The sequence below is a fragment of the Carettochelys insculpta genome, chromosome 10, assembly GCF_033958435.1.
Source record: "Carettochelys insculpta isolate YL-2023 chromosome 10, ASM3395843v1, whole genome shotgun sequence".
Taxonomy (NCBI): Eukaryota; Metazoa; Chordata; order Testudines; family Carettochelyidae; genus Carettochelys; species Carettochelys insculpta.
Window position 1 is genome coordinate 29,665,139 of NC_134146.1, and position 22,418 is coordinate 29,687,556.

Here is a 22,418-nt window from a genome sequence, read left to right on the forward strand (position 1 = left end):
GCCTAATGTTGGGCCCAAGTCCCCCCAAATACAAGGCCTGAACTGCCACCCCCCCGACACAGGTCCTGAGCCACCTGTCCCACCTGGGGCCTGAGCCGCCATGCAGCAGGGCCCAGATTGCCCCTTGTGGGAGCTGAGCTGCCCCTCCCCAACAGCTTAACCGTCTCCCTGCATGCGGTCCAAGCCGTCCCCCTATCCCCTAGCCACTTAATTGCCCCCCCATGTGGGGCTTACTCTGGCCACCCCTGGTGGGACCAGAGCTGCTTGGTCTGCCCCCCACATGGGGCCCAAGCTGCTACCCTCCCCTCTGCTCAGGGCCAAAGCTGCCCTCCTGCTTCTGGCCTTCCCCAGCCCCCCATTTACCCCTGCTCTGGGCCCCCTCAGTCCCTGCTTGCCCCAGCCCACCAGATACCTGAGCAAGGCAGAGGCTGGTAGCAGTGCCCCAGCTGGGCAGCATGATGCAGACCATCAGTGGCTGTCAGGCAGAGAGGCGACACAGGCTTCTTAAAGGGCCATGTGCAGCTTAGAGCTGCCCAATCATCTTTAAAAAATGGTGGCAGCGGGGGCGGTGGGGGGGAAGGTGATGAAAAGACATTCCACCGAAAAAAAACTCTGCAGAATTCTATGTCTGGCAAAACATAATACAGTTTGAAGCTCTCTAGTCCAGCAGTCACTGGTCTGGCAACATCCATGGTCCAGCTTGATTTTTAGTTAGCTGGATGTCCTTTTATCATGGGTGTGGCCAAGTTTTCCACTGTCCCATAAAGTTTGTTTACAGCAACCAGTTCCAGCTCTCAGTATTCTGTGCTGTTAGTTAGCTTTAATTCACCCCAGTTGTCCTCTAAGAGCCCATTAAGCAAGTGGTTCACAAACGTTTCAGAAACAAGGCACACTTCAATGACACAAACAATTCCACAGCATACCCACTTTTTCTGGCTGAATCGATTGCTCATAAATGCAGAGCCACAGCAGGCAGGAGGGGGAATCGATGACTCTGCACCAGCTGGGGACTCAGGCAGCAAGGCTGCCTGATTCCCAGCTGGCACAGGGTTGGTCAATTTCCCCTTACAGTGGCTGTGCAAAGCAGCGGTGGGAGGGAAATTTGTGATCCTGTGCCAGGTGAAAATCAGGAAGCCTTGTTGCTTGAGCCTCCAGCCAGCCCAGGGCTGGTGAATTTACCCTCCCCCCAGCTCTTTGCAGAGCCATGCTGGAAAGAAGGGGAATTGACAACCCATGCCAGCTTGGACTCAGGCAGCCTTGCTGCCTGAGCCCCCAGCTGGCACAAGGCCATCTAGGTGTGCCATGAAGTTTCATCCATTCCCCATCTCCCTTGGCTTTTCAGTGAAAGTGTTGGTAATGTTGCTAGACAATATTGATCTCCGTGGTTCAGCAAATATTCAGATTCGGCACCAGTCAGGTCCCAAGAGTGCTGGACTAGAGAGGTTCAATCAGTTGTGTGTAATATGATACTGTACCTATTTTTTTAGTTGGAGAAACTTTTATATAAAACTGAGATAATGAGATGTTTATGGGAATGATGATGTATATGAAAAGTACATTCTGTAGAGTGAAAGGGAGGGCCCTATTTATCCAGATCTGGAGAATCTGGAGGAGCACCAGCCTGTAGGGGGAAAAAGCTCTTGTGCAGTAAATGAAAAACAAACAAAAAAAAAGGAGGGTGGTGAAGCACTGGAATGTGTTGCCTAGAGAGGTAGTGGATTCTCCATTCCTAAAGTTTTTAAGTCCCAGCTTGTCAAGGTCCTGGGTGGGGTGACTTAGATGGGGGTTGATCCTGCCTAAAGCACAGGGCTGGACTAGATGACCTCCTGAGGTCCCTTCCAGCCCTTGATTCTATGAAGAAAAGGTCAGTATAAAATAAATACTGCTGCCCTCATAAAACGCAGGGTTAGTCTGAAATTTTTCACTTGCATGCTGTTGTTCTGAGGGGTAGGATTTTGGACCTTAGAGTACTGCATATGTTTGTACTTACTTAGTATTTGGAAAACGGTTTAATTAAAATTAAATTAAATTCCCTCATAGAAAACAATAATGAAAGCAAGTTTTCTTAATAGATTTGGTGGTGTTTTCTTATTCTGTAGACATTGTGTTGCATAAAAGCATTCTGTGCTTGGAAGACCTTATATCAATCCTTTTTTCGCAGAAGTACAGAGTTTTATAGAGCAGACACACCCTTCTGGTCCCTGAGGATCTTTTGTGTTCAGGCAAAATGAATGTCCCACTGGACTTTTTTGCTTGGCCTCTGTAATTTCTCATGCTCCTATAGTGTTTCTTATAGAAGTGAAACCACTGTTTGGACCTTAATCTTTACAAAATCATGAGTTGTGCCAAATCATAACAATCTATATATTGCTTTTTTCATCTTTATAGGAACCTGTGGATTACAAGCCAGAAGATTTGTCCTATTTAATGCCAATGCTTCAAATGTAGCCTGGGTGTGGAATTTTGGATGGGGATGGTTGAAGTTTTCAGAAAGTTTAAGACCAACAGCACTTTGAGGGCTAAAAATAAAAAGACAAGTTTTTCACACTTAATCTCTCACAAGTTTAATGGAAGCAGCTCTCAATTCTTTTTTGGAGAAGAACCTGCCTTCTCCTCTGTGGCTGTGGAGAGCTCTCCACTGGCAGGATTTAAGATATAGCAAACTAAGGCCTCTTTCTTTCTGAGTAAGAGCATCCACAGAGGAGCTAATGTCCTTTCATCTATGCACATTACTTTGACACCTGTTAGTTGATTATCTTAACTTGCCTGAATGTCCCTGTGTATATAAGTCCTATTAGAGTTTTTCAGAGAATATATTCTGACTACATGTGAGCTTTCCCTAAAAATGTAGACACCTTATAGAGAGCTTTGAAATACATTATATTGACTGATCCTGTTGAATATAATTTTCTGTGTGTGTTCTTTATTACTACATCATTTATCCTCATTAAGCTGTTTTTGCTTTTGCTTTTGTTTCTTGTCTCCAAGTACTCCTCTGTTTTAAATGTCATATTTCAGGATTGAGAAAATGACTGTCAGAGGACTGTGCTGTTAAGTAGGAATAAGAGGCAGATGGACTCCTCCTGTGTTCATACCATCATAATTAAGAATAAAGAACAAAGCATGAGAAATATATTTTAAAAAGCAGAATTGTTTCTAAATGGAATGTTTTGTTGAAAACAGCAGCAGCTCTGTAAGAAACAAAGAGTCATTGACTGAAGCCTTGGAAAATATACTCAGCTGTTCTTGTCATGCCTTTGGGTTGTGTATTGGGAACATACGAAGAGTTACACATCTTTTACTATGGTAGAGAGCCTAACTGATTGACAAAACATTACAGTTACCACTGTGATATATTTTTTTTGTTATTGCATTGATATGTATGACTTTGTAAATAAAGAGTAATAATTTCATAAAGTAATTGAGACATCTGCAATATGATTCAAATGCTTCATGTGGGTGTTGGAATTTAGGATGTGGGAAGCATTGGGGGCTCCTTAAAGGCTCAATTGTAAAAGACAAATAGATATATTATTTTGCCAAAAGTGGCACATGGTTTTAGAATTCAGTGAACACATGTTTTGCATAGATTAATTGCCAGCAAAATTAAACAGTGTGGTGCTCTTTTTGTAAAAGGAGTGAGCATGTGCTCAATGGTAGAATTTTTCAGAGCCTACATTAATACAGTTTTGCTTCATTCTGAAAGCAGAGGCTAAAACAAGAAGTGCACAATAATTATTTTGTATTTGAAGGAAAAAGTTATTTGTGTTTTTGGAAGAGGTGTAAAATTAACTAAGAAACAGTGTGTGCTGCAATTTTTAATGAATAAGTAGTATGTACCAATTTAATAGGCATATTATTTTAATTAATCATTCATAACTTTATTAACTATTGCCCTGTAGTGTTATTGCCCTGTAGTGTATTGTAGCAGCCAGTGAAAAAACAGAGTATGGTTTCATATAACAGGTTTTTAATATGTATTTTTATATATATTTGCAAAATAATAATCTTTGAATTCTCTTACATGTGATTAATTCATGTAGTCTCAGCTTGTCTCTGTTGTTGCTTTCCCTGAGTGGGCCAGCACAAAGCCTAATGAGGTTTAAATTGAATTTAAGTGATGTCAAGGCCTCACGTTTGTCCTCTACACAGTGTTGAATTAGGGCCACTTTCTTACTTATAAAAAATGACAGATAAGAGTTAAATGAGTTCCAGAGAGTGATAAATTAACACAGTGCACCAGATAGCGCTAGGAGGATCACACCTTCTTTCTCTGATTGCTGGATTGATGCTTCAAGCTGTGAAGAGGTGTGCTTAATTGACAAAAACTAAACATTCAGTTCTAATATTAGTAAAGGAGCAGAATTCACTTATGGGTCCCTTCAAAACCAATAACCTATAGTCTGTGTAAGGATTTATTCCTTTGTTCAACAAATGCTCTAGCAGGTCCAACCGACTTACCTTGCAAGCAGATTTCCAGCAGTATGTTGGTTATCCAAAAGTAGATGTGTTTAGCTGCAACAGCAACTTCATTTGAGTCAGACAAAAGGTATTATTTAGAAGAGATGAAAAACTACTGTCAAGGAAAGCAGAAAGAGTCACGGTAAATATCCAGGAGAACAATTTTGCATTCTTCCTTATATAAAATATTAAGCACAAATAATATTTAATATTAAGTACAAATAATATTTAAACTTACAAGTTTTATCATAATTTTAACACCTGAGAATGGCACCACATACTGCAAAAGATTAATGGGATGCAGAAAAGATTATCTTTCTTCTAGGAGTGTGAGCAAGTAGTGGTGATCTTTGAACCTGTTTAAAGTAGTTTTGAGAGGGATGTATAGTTTAGCATAAGGCAGAAGTGATTTTTTTCCTGATTAGAAAAATATAATACTTGAAAAGTATATTCTGTCCATCTATAAAATTATTACAGTAATATCTATCACACTGTAGTCTTATAAGACTTGTTTAGTTAATGTATGTAAACTGTTGGAGACCTTTGGAAGAAAGGAGGTGGAGACATCACTTACATTTATATTCAATGACTGTAAATTGTGTGAGTTTTTAATTTATGTCCTGATTTATTGATTGGCTGAAGGGGACTCACACAATCAAATAGTCGATTGCTTTAGGGCTCTGCTGAGTAAACTCTTAGCTTTCGTAGAAATAAAAAAGTTTCTAGCCATCTTTCTTGCTAAGATAGCCTTAGAGAAGTAAATGAATTTTTCACCAGAGTTGGCATCAACGAACATCTTAGTCTCTACTTTTTCAGTAGAAAGTTCCATTGGGGGAAGACCTGAAAATTTGTCTGACACATACTTAAAAGTGAAGTGAGCTAGTTAAGTGAGTCAACTGAGTTTAGGATGTATGCTTTCCCAGTTTCTTAGACCAATCTTGTCTATCGACGTATGCAAATGATGAACAGGAGCATTAACAAGGGAAAGTCCAAGACGATGAGGATCAACCAGCCAAACATCAACACCATCACACTGGGAAGGGGTGACGTGCAACATGTGGAGCTGTTTGCCTACTTGGGGGGTATTATGGAGAGAGACGGAGGAACAGACAAGGATATCAGTGTCAGAATAGGGAAAGCAACAGCTGCATTCAAGACTTTCCATCCCATATGGAGTTCACAAATAATTTCTGCAAAGATGAAATTGAGGATCTTCAACACAAATATGAAGAGTATGCTCTCTTACAGATATGAGACCTGGCATACTAAAAAGTCTTCAGATCACAAGCTACAGACATTCATAAACAGATTCCTGAGATATATCCTTCGCATCAAATGTCAAGACTTGGTCACAAATGAGGAGCCTTGGAACACAGCAGGACAAGAACCATTTGACATTTAAATCAAGAGAACAAAGTGGGGATGGCTAGGCTATACTCTCAGAGAACCATCATCCAGCATAGTCCATCAAGCTCCCAAATGGAACCTGCAAGGAAAATGCAAAAAAGGAAGACCTTGAACAACATGGAGAAGATCTATTGAGACTGAAGGACAGCAGCTGGAGTACTCCTAGAGTCAGCCAGAAGTTTTGTCCCCAGACAGAGTGAAGTGGAGGAGACTTATAGATGTACCAGGGATTAAGTCAAGTAATTCATTAATTATACTGTGTGTATTGAAGGAAGCAGTTTCGAAGATCTAATTAGAAATGCTAAAGTCAGCTTTGCTTGTTAAAACTTCTGTCTGTTTCTGGATTTGTCTATATTATGGGAAAAAGGCATTTTTTCAACTAACTTTTAACACCTTTAAGTTTATTTTAAACAATGTCTACATTAGTGGTAAATGGGGTTTTCAGCTGAGTTAGGGAACTCCGTTTCCTGGGCTCCCTGCAGCTTTAAAAAGGGCTGGAGGCAAGCACCATAGAATGCTGATTGTTGACAGGTATCCCCTGAGGTGCCTGAATGGCGTCTTGGAGGCCTTCTCTGTCAACAGGAGGCCCCCCCAGGGAATGTCCAGACTGGCCTTCTGTTGACAGATCTCTGTTGACAGAGATATTATGCCTTGTGGGGAGCGGAATAAGACTGTCAACGAAAGTGCTGAGTTCTGTCAATTTACAGTTGACAGAATGCCTTGGGAATCTGGATGATCCCTGTTTTTTGTCAACAAAACCCTCTAGTGTAGACATAGCCACTATGGTTAGTGCTCTAGCCCAGGTGTATGCTTGCTAAGGGTAAGTGTAAAGAAAAGTGTGTAACTTACGATTCAAGACTGTGGGTGTGCTCATAATACTGGTACTGTATTTCTTCTTTAGCATCTGCTGATGTGCCTTCGAGAGGCAGCTCCTGCACACTACTGACGCACATCGGTTAGATAAGGAAATGAGTAAGGAGGGCATGTTTTGAGAATTGCCACGCTCATCAGAACATGCCAGAGGCAAGCATAGAGAGAGACAGTAAAAGACAAAGTACTTATGGATAGCCCTGAGAGGAGACATGGTCAGGAGAAGATAAAAAAGCACATGCAGGATCAATCAGAGAGGCATGGTCCCTTGTGCTGCCGATGGAACACAAGCATGCTAGACTCCCCCTGCAGCCCAGACAGAACTGCCTTCCCTTGTCCTCTCTACACTCCCTATGCACATTCCAATCCCCCAATCTTCTGTTCTAGAAAAAAAGGTCCATCATGGAGGTTGCAGTTATGTGAATGTTCAAGGCTGTTATCTCCTGCTGTGAAGGACTGTAATTCTGGGCAATGCACGGGAAATAGAGAATAGCCTTGTAGCAGTGGAATTCCTAACTGCAATGGGACAATAGATAGGTACACATCCTAGTTTTAGTCCCAGACAATTGTACCCCAGCAATGGAGTACATCAATGAAAGGGCTACTTCTCTATGGTATTGCTGTTCTTTCTCTTGGCCCGCCATGCAAGTTACAGCAACCTCAGATGTGATGGAGGGACTGCAGTTGGGGCTTGTCTACATTGCAGAGTTAATTCAAGTTTCATTGTCCCACAAAACCTCTTGAATGTGGTGATGCTTTTAATCTGAACTGTCTGGTTCACTAAGGCTACGTCTATCACTTGCCCTCTTCTTCGAAGGGGGCATGGTAATCGGGTCGATGGGCGATTACTAATGAAATACTGCAATGAATATGCAGCACTTCATTAAGCAGTTCTCCTCCGCAGCAACTTCGAAGTGTCAAGTTCCCAAAATTTTGAAGAGTAAGGCACGTAAGGCACTTTGAAGTAGCGTGGGCACTTCAAAGTGCCTGCGGCTACGTGCATGCCAGCACTTTGAAGTTTGACACTTCAGAGTTGCCTTGGGGGAGAATTAGCCTAATGAAGTGCTGCATATACATCATAGCACTTCATTAGTAATCTCCCACCACCCTGATTGCCATGCCCCCTTGTCGACATAGCCCAGGAGATATATAGTTAACTTGAGTGTAAAATAATCAAATTAACTCCAAAGATAGCACAGTAGGGCTTATCTTCACTGCATAGTTGTGAGGAAGTGAAAAAGAGTGGGAGTGAGAAGAAGAAAAGGAAACAAGATGTGTACAAGATGTGTACATTCTCTCTGTGTATGTAATACGCGTGTCCTAGGAGTCTTGATAATTGTAATATAAGTTTCCTTCCTGCCGCTGCATTGTCATCTCTATCTTTGCAGTGTGTCTTAAAATCCTCAGGGCAGGGACTCATCCCACAGTTTCATTATTTGTCTCTAAAGTGCCATTGTGTTAAATCACCTTCAAGCTATAAAGTCTATTTTAAGGCACTTAACTTGATTTTACAAGGTGACTGTCTTCACTGCAAATACCACTGTGGTCGACTTCCTTACCCCAACCTTCCAAGGTTGAATTTAATAGGTCAGATAAATGCTAGCGTGGAAACAGCATCACCTTGAATCGATTTTATCAGCCTCCTGAGGTATCCTGCAGTGTCCGGAATATGTCCATTCTGGCTGCTTTTACTTCCGCTGCTCTCCAGGTGTGCAGGAAGTAGGAAACAGGAAGCCTGGCACTCTGAATTAATTTTCTTACTGAACAGCATGGTGATCACATCTAGCCATGAAAAAGAGCCCCAGAAGTGGCACTGCACATAGCAGCCTGTCCTGCCCTGCGTGGGGTGAAGGCTTCTGTCCTGCACATGATTTAGCAGGAAAGACCGAGAAACTTCTTTTCTGTGCTTCACTTTTGTATGCAGCATCCCCTGCTCCCCCACAGGTGCCATGCAGCTAGCAGGCTAGCCCCTGCCACACCACACCATGTGCCAGTTGCACAGTGTGGACCATGCTTCCAGGCAGCACCATGTCTTGGCCTGCACAGGGTGAAGGAAGGCTTCTTCCCTGTGAGAAACTAGTTTTCTCCACTTCACATTTTCCAGGGCTCACCAAGCGCTGAGGGGGTTGGCCCCTGGCAGCAGAGATTTTCGGGGCTGCCCCCCTCCACCCAAGCGCACAACTGATTGAACCATATCGACAGGTTACTCAGCTGGGCCCTACCAGCTGATATTTTCAGGGGCTAGTTCCCCCCCGCCCCAGGCAACACATGCTGGCAGGGCTGGTCACTGGCAACTGATATTTTCAGGGGCTGGCCCCCCAGCGGAAACATGCACCAAGGGGCTGGCTCCCCGGTGGCAAATATTTGTGGGGGTTGGGCCCCCAGAGGCAACACATGCTGAGGGCTGGCCCCTGGCAGCAGATACTTTTGGGGCTGACCCTTCAGAGGCAATATGTCCTGAGGGGCTGGCCCATGGCAAAGGGTATTTCCGAGGGCTGGCACCCCAGAAGCACCTCGCACCCAAGGCACCAGAACTCTCCCTTCCTAAATATTGTGGCACAGGGGAAGATTTCCTATGAAGGAATGGAGCTTGTGGGTGCTCTGTCTCTCTCTCCTAGAAGAAGTGAGGAATCACTTCATTCCTTCCTCAACTTTTCTATCTTCTAATGCTTCCTTAACTTTTCCTTCTCTTCTTGAGTCACAACTACTTCTGATAGGGTAGTGGCTCCTTTCAGCCGCCACTAGACACCAACACTCTATCATTATTTTCTTCTCTTCTGTTTAGTCTTAGGGATTCATAACCAGTCTGGAGCAAATATGGATCTAGTTCTGTGGGAGTAAGGGAATGGCAAAGCAGGGCGCTTATTTCAAAGCTGCCCCCATCTTCACTGTCAATCTGAAATTTGAAGTTTGTTTACGCAGCCACCATTATTCTAGTGAGGTGCTGAACATGCATGTCAGTGCCTCATTAGCCGGCTTCAGATTGCCTCATTACTATGTCCCCTCTGAGAAGACAATGGTTGTGTAGCAGCAGACTCAATCTCTAGGTTTGGTTTGAAAAAATATGGGGCCACGGGACGTGTTTGTCAAAAAATTATAATTAAAATCAATCAGTGAAAGTAATCAGAGTGTGCTTGTTTAAGTTTGCTCCAGCCTAGCAAGAAATGTTCCCCTGCAGTGCTTGAGTCACGAACACATTAATTGTGCTCAGGCATGAGAAACAGAAAGCATAATTGACTACACAATAAATGTGAAGTTAACCAATTTGATTTTATTTTCTCTAGCTGAGTGAAATTCAGATACTAGATAAACAGAACAAATAAAGATAAGTAAATTGAATTTTATAAATTTTGGGGTTTTGTTTTTGTCAGGTTGATAAAGGTAGAGATTTTTAAAAATTTTAATTACTTATTTTGACATGCTTCCTTTATCTAGTAGACATCTGGCAGCTATACAGTTAAACTTTGTTCCAGCTTTACATAATGTTGTATCTGTTGCAGACTAGATGACAAAGACATGGATTTTTGAGTTTGATATCCTGAGTTTTTAAATCATACTTGTAACTTTTCAGGAGTATTATTTTGGTCAAAACCATAGTAGTTGTGGCAAGAAAAACATGTACAAATCAGTTGAATGTGAAATTCACTTTGAGTCTAACTATTTTTACAAACTTCTATAGCTAAACAGCAATAGTTATCACAAATGACACACCCACATTTTAGGGTTGATTTTTCCAACCCTCCAAGATTGTCTTGGAGTCGCCAGAAGATTAATCTTTAATTAAAGATTGTCATGTGATGAAACCTTCAGGAACACACCCATCAAAATTAACAAACTTCATTTCCATACTATTTTACAAAATATTATTAATTTAGGATATTAATTGCAAAAGGTGTTATTTCTCATGGTATATTTTAGATCCAAATTCCCCCTTTCATTTGTAGGGGTAGGACAGGAGGCTAGAAGGGCAGAAAGAGGGTGAGGCTTGAAGCCAAATCTGCTGGAGATGGAGCGTTTACAGTTCCATTCTGGAGGAAGTTGTTCCTTCTGGTGAGCCTCCTGACAGATGAGAAGAAAATCTTAATTCAAATCATCAGATTCTTTCAAGTTCAACCAATGTCTTCTAGAGTCTATTACCAATGTCATTATATAAAGAATATATTTTCAGATAGCTGAAGTCAAAACTAATGTTCGTCATTTGTGCATGATTGTGAGAAATTGGACGCATATATTGTAAGTGGTACTATTGCAGAACTGCAAGTACATTTGTAATGGAACTATATGGACTTCTGGGTGATATCTGGCTAGTAAGATACATGAGCTAAGACAACTGTGGACCTTAATTTGGGTTTAACTAGTTATTTTCTCATTTTTAGTGATTATGTAGCTGAAAAGTGCACTTGAAAAATTTAATTTGATGATAATTTTTCTGGATATGTATTACTAAGGAAGACACATTTACATTGTAAATGGGTGTGAAAGACCTCCTGTCCATTTTCAGACCCGCTTCTTACATAGTTCTCAGATATCTTGGATATTTTAATCAGAACAGAAATATTTCTAAGTACGCCAGTTTTCTGTGTAGTTCCCAATTTTTTATTATTCATTTTATTTGGTTTATGATTATGGTGTCACTGCCACGGAAGCTGAAGAAATTCATAAATGCAACGAAATATTGGGAGCTTAAAATAATTTATTTATAAACAAACGTTTGTTTACATAAACTACATCCATTTTGATTGTTAGAAGTGCAAGAACTTTAAAAATCCAATTTACTTGTCAATATGGAAGATAGTTGTTTATATAAACATAATATATTTCACTTAATTTTCTCCGTGTTCGTGTTTGGTTTTAAACAGACCAGTTGTGCAGTTATTTATTTAAACTAAAATTGCCTGTGCTGATGACTGGATTTTATTTTTTAAAGATAGAAGCATTTGCATAGATTTTAGGTATTGTAAAAATTTGTTCCTGCAAATTTGGGGCCGAATTTAAACTTACTACATCTGCTACCCACGATGGGCAGGACATACAATTCACCCCACTTCATAGTGATAGTCAATCATAACAATGACACAGAATAATTCATAGTCAGGGGAATGCTTGGCTCAAAAGGTGTTTTGCATCATACCTTAAAAATCAGTAGGTTCAATTTCTGCAGAACAGTAAGAGGTAGTGTGCTGAGCAGCTGGAGATATTCTACTTCAGTATACCGTGCCTCTAGTTGTCAAGTATAACTTCTAGCATTGAAAAATTGGCATTTTTATGGTAAGAAGTTTTTTCCTCAAAACTGGTGTAAGTGGAATCTGTGCATTTTTAGTTGTGCGAATAATAACACTATATAATTCATTTATTTATATATGCAGAATAAAAAAACTAAATGTGCAGTTGAAAGAGAAACACAATGAACTACAAAATCTGAATGAAACCCTGAGATGCGTCACAGAAGAAAAGGATTTTGCATATAAAAAGTTACAGGTATTGAGGTAAGAATTGAGAAAAGGCCATGTGATTGCTCTTTCTTCTGTTAAAAAAAAAAACATAATACAATCAGTTAACAAGACTTGCTTGGTAGAGTTATAGAATTAGAGGAAAAATATAGGAAATGAAAAAAATGTTTGGAAACATTTCACTGTTCACTTTTCAGAACATAGCAAAATAATAGTGTGTTAACAAATACAATTTGATCATTTCCTGCTTTGTTGTTGGCAATTATTTCATTAATCTCAACAGAATAAATTAGCAACAGAGTTAAATCTAATTCTTAGATATAGTAGCACTTCAAGTGCAGCTGCAGTACTGTACTTCTTATCTCTTGTTTTAAAGAAAGATTTTTAGCCAGTGCACAAATACATCTCATTTGAAAACTTTCCCTTTTGGCTGTGGCTACACTTGCACTCCTCTTTCAAAAGAGGCATGCAAATGATGGAAATTGAAAATGCAAATGAGGTGTAGATGTATATATCTGGCCCCTCATTTGCGTATTCTTCTTTTGAAAGGAGAAAAGCAGTGTAGACATAGCTCTTTCAAAAGTAAACCCCATCTTGGAAAGAGCCCTTCTTCCCTTTTTTTGTGGGAAGAAGGGTTCTTTCGAAGGTGGGGTTTACTTTTGAAAGAGCCACGTCTACACTGCTTTTCTTCTCTCTAAAGAAGATCTTTCAAAAAAAGAATACATAAATGAGGTGCCCAATATGTTAATCTGCGCCTCATTTGCATTTTCAAGTCCGCCATTTGCATGCCTCTTTCAAAAGGGGAATGTAAGTGTAGAGACAGCCTGATAGTCAAAAGCCAAGAAAAAAATCACAGAACATTTATTTGTCCAATCCAGGATTGTCTTCAATTTTACAAAAATAAGTGAGGAAGAAATCTTTTGATGGGTTGTGAAGACTGTATTAAATATTTGAACATATTCATTATATTGACTAATTGTCATATAAAATATGATGGAATGGAAAACTATTAGCAGATTTTCTTAAGAAGTTCACAATTTGAACATATCTTCTCAAATATTTTTATTTGCGTTTTAAATAAATGATTGATACTGTAAATATTTTTCTGTTTTTGCAGAAAAAGGTTGGCACATCATGAGTTAAGTTTAAACAAGGCTCTTTCATTACTTCCTTTTATTAGAAGAGAGTTAGCCAGTATTAAAGAAGTTGTATTTAATGAACTAGACAACTGGTCTATGCTGAAAGAAGAGATTTTTCTACAAATAAAAACTATAAGCAAAGCCTCGTTGACAGGTAAATTGTGGACTTTTGATAATATTTGTGTCGTATGTAGCTCAATAGTATTTATCACCGTGTATTCTTTGACAGATTTCACTACGGACTTGTCTACACTTGCCCCCTTCTTCAAAGGGGGCATAGTAATCAGGGTGATGGGGGATTACTAATAAAGTGCTATGATGCATATGCAGCACTTCATTAGCTAATTTTTCCCCGCTGCAATTTCGCAGCATCACTTTGAAGTGCCCTCATTACTCTTCAAAATTTTGAGGCACGGATGCCAGCAGTTTGAAGTTTGATGCTTCAGAGTTGACGCAGGGGAAAATTAATGTAATGAAGTGCTGTGTATTCACCGTAGCACTTCATTAGTAATCTCCTGTGGCCCTGATTACCATGCCCCCTTCGAAGTTGGGGACAAGTGTAGACCCAGCCTATGTGTATATAACCAGGTATTTTTGTGTACTTTGGCTTTAAAATTGGGATCCTATATACCGTGTCCATTTTCTTTTACAAGATGCCTACAGATGCCAAGAAGCCCAAATTGTTTTGTGGTACTCTGATCATGGTCAAAAAAGATTACCCATTTACACTTATTTTGCTAAAAAGACAGTGCTGCTGCTGAACCATGCATTTCATCCTGAAATTAACTGAAGAGCCAGGAAAATTTTATGGAGTTATCAACAGTTGTAAAAGGAAAAGAATAGCTGCAAAAAATTGTAAAACCATGTCTTACAAAAATACAGTTTTATGCACACAGTCAAACACTCTTTGGCTAATGCTTTTCAAAAAATCTGCAGGAGCCCATTTCTGGAAGGATTTTTTTTTTATTAAATCTTAATATGATAGGAATGTTTGGAAAAAATGCAATCCACAATGTAGCTGAAGAACAGCTTCTGATTGGTCTGGGATAATTGCTTCTCAAGGCTTGCCACCCAGAATAGCTATAATTTCATTATTGACAACCCTTAGGGTGGGTAGGATGTTTTGTTCTGCATGTTTTCGGTAACACAGACTCTCTTTTTATTTTTTGTTTTTCTTTACATTCTTTTCTTCTTTACCCCATGCTTATTTTTCCATTTTTTATTCTTTAATAAGCTTTTTTACTATCTTTCAAATTTTTTTCTTTAAAACCTCTTTCCTTACAAAATCTAATCAAAATTCTTCCTTTTCTTTAACAAGTAACCTCTGGTCTTTAAAAACCTTTCTCCTTACTAAAACTAACCAATATCTATTTTTAAAATACTCCCTTTCTATAAGTTATCTCACAAAATCCAGCCAAATATGTGTCAAAACACAAGTACATAAAATTTCCCATCCAAAAATATTTTTTTCAAAATGATGGAGGGTCCCAAATATGTACATGACCAAAAGAGGGCAGGACATAAACCCCAAATGGGGCGTGTTATTCTGTCAAAGCACATGTGGTAGTGAGTACTATCGAGCTGTATACTACTTATTTGGTAAGACAGTGTAACTTTTGGATTGTGAATATAAAACTGTAAATTAAAGCTACAAAATATAGGGACATAGAATGGTTCATCGGATATGTGATGTGGTAAGTATTTCTGTTGTGGATCTTAATTTGGCTCAGGGCAGAAGTGGCTGAAATATTTTATCGTTTTTTGTGAACTATGTGAAATGAGCTGAGCTAAGTTTAGTTACTAATGGGACAGATATCTACATTGCAGCTCTTGCCACACTCTGAACTATTGCAGCTGGCACTCTTGCCCATAATTTTTCCAGGCCAGGTATCCCAAAAGGGAATAAACCCAGTTGTTGCCGGACGAAACAGTGCTGGACTAGTGAGGTTCAGCTTCAGGAAATTTTCAATAATATCCAGACTCTGACCTCTACAGTCTCATCTAAACATGATATCGTTCATCTGGGTTTACCTGCAATTCCTAGGTCTACTTGTCACTTGCATTAGAGATAATTCTCTGGACAAAACTGCACATGGAAACTTGAAGATTTCCACATGGTCTTACTATGGTAAATGTATGGAAAAGTAAAAATAATTATTTGCATTGTACATTCGCTGCACAACTTAGATCCTTGGGGATGGGGGTACCCCCGACTTTTGACTGCTTGGACATCACCGCTTGGACGGAGAAGCTACAAAGCAGTGATTGTTCTCATAACTTGAGAACTAGCCTTCTAGGCTCACTTAAGAGCATGTCCTGTCAGCCATCATTGTGTCCAAATCCTGAAGGCCCAAAAGAATAAAAACGTGGCACATGCTGGATTTGACAACAGCATTAAAACAATCATGGTAGGATTAACGTATTCAGGAACACATTCTCCTGGTTAATTCCCTTTTATCCAAGATCCCTTTCACTGAAGACACATCAACCATTGCTTCATTGAAGCAATTAAGCTGCAGGTAAACTGTACTGGGTCAGCTTTGTGAATCAAAATGGTGACCTCCACTGAGAAAATGAGAGTTATTGCTGAGCCTTCCTTTGACACTGTAGGCCTGACCTTCAGTTTTCCACAGAACCATGCTTTGGCAGGAGGATGTGCTCCAGGTTGTTCCAAAATAATCACCATGTTTATGGAAGAAGAAATTTTATTCTTTGTCTTACTACCTGTACTGTTGATCCTATTACTCACTATTTTTATAACTAGCTCTGAATGTGCAAAGTCAGGATCCAGAATGAAAATTGGTTTCTTGACCATAGTATTTCTGAGACTGACTTCTCCCTCAGTCCATGCCACCTGGAGTTCTGTGGGTATTTCTAAAATAATCCCTATCAGAGATGAAGTAAATAGTTACTAGAAGTTAAGTAAGTGGTTACTTAATATTTTTTTTTCATTAATGTAAATGTAGCTGTTTCAATAAGCTATGAAAGTATTCTTGTGATGGAAGGGGCATGGCTAAGTCCTGTTGCCAGTAAATAATTTGAACTACTTTTGGAATACACTTAGAAAGAGGTTTGACCTGAACAGTCACAGAAATGAAATTGTCAGGTAAAGCTTTTCCCAGTAGGTTAATTATTCATTTAAAAAATATTCCAAAATAATTCTGAGTCTCTTTAAAACATATGCATGACTTTTTGCTAGACTGTTTAGCTTTGGAGAAAAGAAAATTACCCTCCCATAATTCTTTTTCTTGGAAGATAATAATTATTATAATATATCCCCACTCACACACTTTCTCTCCTGAATTAGGATAGTTTTTAATGTTTTGTATTGGAGCTAGTTGTTGAGGCAGTTGGTGCTGTTATGCCTTAGAAGTGAGCGTAGGCATGCATCATCACTCACTAAGGTGTATATTAGCTCAGACCACTGAGCTTGGAATGTTCTGACCTCAGTTACATTCAGGAAACAGACACCAAGGAGCAAATACTGTAACCAGCTGAACACATGTGTTAGATGCAAGTTGCTTTCTTTTACTATTAACATTTGTTAGAGTAATAGATTTAAATGTTCATATATTGCCTTTTGAACAAGGAAGAACAATACTGAAGGCTGAGTGTAGTGCATGACACTAAAGGTTCCACTCTTCCTGCAGACTTCCTGCCTTATTTCACATTGCTGTTGAAATAATTATTATGTCACAAATCAAGGCAATTAAGAACTCTAGAAACGGGCTCTGTATTTTCTCATCTTTTTTGTTCATATGAAAATAAAGAGACTATGCAGTCATATTTCTGCATAATTTATGGTTTTTAAAAGTATCCAGAATGTGACAGATGTTCTTTTTGACTTATTTTTTTAATTAATTTTTGTGAATGCGAATATGAAGAATATGCTCTTATATGGATGCGATACCTGACATACTAAAAATTCTTCAAATCACAAGCTACAGACATTCATAAACAGATGCCTGAAGTACATCCTTCTCATCAAATGGCAAGACTTGGTCACAAATGAGAAGCTTTATAGAGCAGGACAAGAAACACTTGACGTTCAAATCAAGAGAAGAAAGTGGGGGTGGTTAGGCCACACTCTCAGGAAACCATCATCCAGCATAGTCCATCAAGCTCTGAAATGGAACCTGTAAGGAAAATACAAAAAAGGAACACCTTGGACATCATGGAGAAAATCTGGTGAGACTCAAAGACAATAACTGGGATACTCCTGGGGTCAGCTAGTCCTGCAACAGAGTGAAATGGAGGAGACTTGATGATCTGTGCTGCACTCGGAATACAAGAGATAGAGTGTGTGTGTGTGTGTGTGTGTGTGTGTGTGTGTGTGTTTTGTTAATTTTTAATATTCCTAAATATGTATGCTTCCTCTGCTGAAACAAGAAGATGCCTCAGTGATGTTTCATTTGCCCAGCTACATCATGATACGAGACAATACAACTAAGCTGAGATGGTGTAAGAATTGCTCACGAGACACTCTCATTCCACTCAAGTATTATTCCAGTAGATGTGACCTGAAAGACACACATACGTTTACAGAAGTATCCTACCCATTCCCTTGTTGGTAATTTTCATTCCCAGACTCTCTCCATTAATTAAACACCAAGAAAATAGAATCTAGATTAGCTTATTTTTAAGATTAATGATACAGCCTGTTGTAGGTCCCCTGTATAGGTGTTGTGTTCTGTATTGCACAACACATATTCCTTTCAAAGTAATGAACTGCTATCCATGTTTGTACACATCCCTATAAATCCAGCATTGTGGATCAAAATGGCTTACCTGTAACCATTCCTCAATTCCCAGGCTGGTAAGTTTTTGTTGTTTTTGCAAGCTTGTATTTTCATGTAGCCTTGACTCTCCTTGGGATTAGTGTCAAGATTTAGTAATTTATTTTTTTTTATAGTTTAAAACTATGCAGTGTTTGGGTCATTTATAGAGCTATATTTTTTTTTTTTTTGCAGCTTTCAGGAATAGTCTTTGGAAAACTTGTCTTTTATATCATAGGTATAAAAAGAGGGTTTATGAAATGCTGCTCTTGAGCTGCAAAAATGTGCTTGATTAGTTTATCCATTGTAGTCTTATAATGATTGCTGTGAACATTATTCAGCCCAACTTTATTAATGTCAAGTGATAACCATCACTTTTTTCACATACCTTGCAATGCATTTACCAATAATTCAGTATTAATAAGCAGAGCTTTTTTTGTGCCGGTACTGGCCAATACTGAGTACTGGCACCTTGGCAGCCCCAGCCATGGGGTTTTCTGGGGGTAGGGGCCAGGGAGCCATCTGAATACCAGCACTTCTTTTTTTTAACAAAAAAGGCACTGTTAATAAATATTAAGATATCAGCTGGGATAAAGCATAGTTAATTAAAGTACTTGCCTGCATAAAATATTAAAAATCTGCCCGTGGGAAACATAAAAAATTATGCAGTAGTTAGAGAGACAATATGAAACAATCTCAGTATCAGGAACATAGCAACCAGTAATAAAAATAAAAGTGGTACAAAACAACTGAACATCCACTACTGTGGTTAAATTAAAATGAATTACAAGATAATCTGCAACTTATTTTGAAACTGTTCATGTTGAAAAATAAGATATATCACAATTGAACCTTGTTCCCCAAAAAGAAACATTCGCCTTATGTACAGATCCATACTGGTGTATTAAAACAGGGTGCTCCACATTTTAGAACTAACATTTTATATTTAATAGAAGAGCCTCATTTTTCCTGAATTTGAACAGAAATAATTAACACTTAGCATGACCTGTTTTTCATTTTGGGGGCATGCAGAACCCAAAGTGAAATTGGATGGGTTTATATGTGCCCAAGGAATGAAGGATTAGTCTAAATTTGTTAGGCCAAGGTTTTAATGCATATATCTAATAAACTTGTAGATAAAGAAGAGACCTAGTTCTTTCCCCTGCTAGTGTAAGTTTGTTCTCTGTAATGTATTTACTTGATTTTTGTCTTGTCTAATTTTAAGTGTCTTTCACTACACGTCTATAGGATCTTTCAGCTCAAAAGTAATCTTATAAAATATATACAAAGCTTTGTAGGTATGTTATTTGTTATTATTTTTAAACTATACAATCCACAGTCAGCTAATATAGGCAATCTTACGTTTCTTTTTCTATCATCCTTATCTACCCACTTCCTCTATCCTGGCTGTGTCTACACTAGCTCCCAGCTTCGAAGGATGCATGGTAAGTAGGGTGTTGAGAGATTATTAATGAAGTGCTGCAGTGTATATGCAGCAATTTGTTAAGCTAATTCTCCTCTCCCCCAGTGACTTCAAAGTGTTAATCTTCGAAGAACTGGCTTGCCTGTAGCCACAGCTAAGCTGCGGGTACTTCAGAGTACCCATGGGTTACCCATGGCTACAAGCAAGCCAGCAGTTCAAAGTTTGCCGCTTCAAAGTTGTTACAGGGGAGAATTAGCTTAATGAATTGCTGCATATGCACTGCAGCACTTCATTAGTAACTTCCCAACACCATACTTACCTTGCTCCCTTTGAAGTTGGGAGCTAGTGTAGACACAGTCCTGTGTTTGTATTCTCTTATATTCTGCATTACCTCTTGCCATCTTCTTTCATGTTACATGGTTGGATCTTGCTGCTGCACAGAACAACTTATAGGATAAAGGCCTAAGACTGTGAAGTCTCTGAGCCTTTCTTTTGGTTTATGTTTGTCCAATGTACGACACAACGTGACCCTAATTGTAAGTGGTGCTTCTGGTGTCATGTAATAATTATAATATGAATAAGAAAAGGTTTTTGGACTACAGCAGCCTATAGCAAAATATTTTTCATGGTTCTAAAGTCTTACTTTGGAAATCATGGACAGTAAATAAATAGCTTATTTTAACAAATTTGAAACATGAAGTCATGTTTACTAGTTGAATCTTAGTATTGTATGAAGGAATTTTAGTGAAATCTTGTTTTTTCTGTGTACTAGAATATACTTGATTGAGAAGAACTATTTAATGTCCCCTAGTAAAGATACCATAAAAATACCATTGTACCATAAAAATCATTTTACTGACTCATGGCATTGCATTTTTAAATATGTGGCATGCTAAAGTAGCCAGTCTCATTTTACCATAAAACAAATCAGCAGCAGTGTGTACCCTTTGACCTTGAGTAAATATTCTGGTTGAGATGCAATCTGTTTTTGCCGGCACCCAGATGCATGCACTGAGGGAAAACTGATTAAAAAAACCCTCCTATTATTTGTAGCTCTAAAGAATGAGACTAAACTTCAGTAATAAGCATATATTTTGTATTATACCACCTAACTACAGAAAATGCCATCGTCATCAGCAAGTAAAATAAATAAAGGCTAAAAGTATCACAAAAGATATGTTTTTACAATGGAAAACTAATGCATGTTAGCTATCTTGTGGTAAAATCCTCGGGGAGACAAGACACTGTAATTGCTATCATGAGGAATGAGGTGAGGTCAGTGTTATTCCCCCACCTGTGGTTGACCTGGCCTAGTTACCTTGTGGTAAACATGTGACCTTTGCCTTCTTTCCACTTGGACTTCGCAAAAGTATAGCTAATATGCATTATTTATCTCAGAGTAAAAAAAAAAACCACATCTTCTTAGCGGTGAAGACATAGACTATGATTCTTCCACAGTACTAATTAAGATGAGTAATTAAATTAAAAATAAAATCTGATATTACTCTCAAGGATTGTTTGCACTAAGAGTTTTTAAAATATGGTTTTTAAAGAGCTAATTCTGTGAATGTCTTCATTAAAGTTCTATGATCCATTCCAACTGGAATTTCAAAATGCACTTGTAGATTGGTTTGTATTTCAAAAATGGTGTATGAGGGTCTGAAGATTAGGAAGGTTTGTGTTCAAATAAATCCCTGTTGCTCATTGTTTAATTTTATTGTGAATAGACAAGAAACAGGTTTGCTGGTGTGGGAAGATATCATGGACCAAATTCAATACCAGTATATGCAGAAAGTCAAAGCTGCAATAGCTGCACAGGCTCTCCTCTGCCCATCCTCAGCAATAATCAGTTTGCTGCATTCTGTGCTAATAGATTTTAATTGATCAGATTCTTTGGCTGACGCACAATAAAGCCATCTTTAGAGGCATAAATCAGTTCAACAACCGTCAAGCAAAACAATATACTTTTTAAAGCCACATCATCTTCTTGGAGCTTTAAGGATTACATTTGTTCATTATATATCTTTTGTATTTAATTATCTGGATCACTTCATTAAAATTTGAAAAGTGAATAATGAAATAGTTTTGTTAAGATTTTATTTTTCAGATTACAGACAGTGTCAAGTTAATGTACATAAAATATGTACTAACAAGTAAACTTCATTTTTTTAAAACTTAAGAGCTCCAATCTGCCACAGGTTACATCATAGTCTGCATGGAACCGTTGAATTCAGTGGGACCACATGTTGGCCTAAGACTGTCCACATTGATCTTGCTTTGGACTGGCACTATGTAATAAATTGCTAAATGTATTGCACTGAGAAAATTATTAGTCTGTCCTGAAAATTTGTAAAAGAAAACATTTAAATTCAGAGTGGGACCTTGTACAGTAAATTTTATCTTGGAAATGTGTTTGGAAAGTTGAGCTTATATAAGTTCACTAATATTTCTACTATACATGTGTGGTGTGTCTTTCTAAAAAATCAGTATCAATTTTATTTTGAGATCTAAGAGCAATTCTATATTATTATTTATCAAAACTTGTAGTCCTTTCCTCTAATATCCATCAATATCTTACTAAAAAGTCTTCCATCCCTCCACTCCCTAAAAAAATGCAAAACCCAATGTGACCATTTTCAGTGAGCTTTTTGGCTTTGTTTTCATCTTACTGCTTCAGGGATGTGACAGATAAAAGGTTAGTGTTAATGAAACTGATAAGCATAGGGATTTATGCATACTCATTTCAACAGAAGAATCACTCACATTACATTTTGTGCTTGATATTTCAACAGCTTAGTAAAAATTTTCGGAGAGTACAAACATTGGAAAAGTCACCTCTTTCATATGTCTGTGTTTTCGTCAAAAAGATGATTTGCTGATGTAATTGTCTTAC

General features: G+C 38.5%; 1 protein-coding gene across 1 annotated transcript in view; it reads left to right on the forward strand.

The window, feature by feature from the left end:
* Window positions 1-22,418, forward strand: part of LEKR1 (leucine, glutamate and lysine rich 1) — a 100,121-nt gene that overhangs the window by 34,327 nt on the left and 43,376 nt on the right. The window contains exons 5-6 of the mRNA XM_075004300.1: window positions 12,105-12,224; window positions 13,306-13,481. Of these exons, the coding sequence (XP_074860401.1) occupies window positions 12,105-12,224; window positions 13,306-13,481 (296 nt within the window). The remainder of the gene's footprint in view (window positions 1-12,104; window positions 12,225-13,305; window positions 13,482-22,418) is intronic.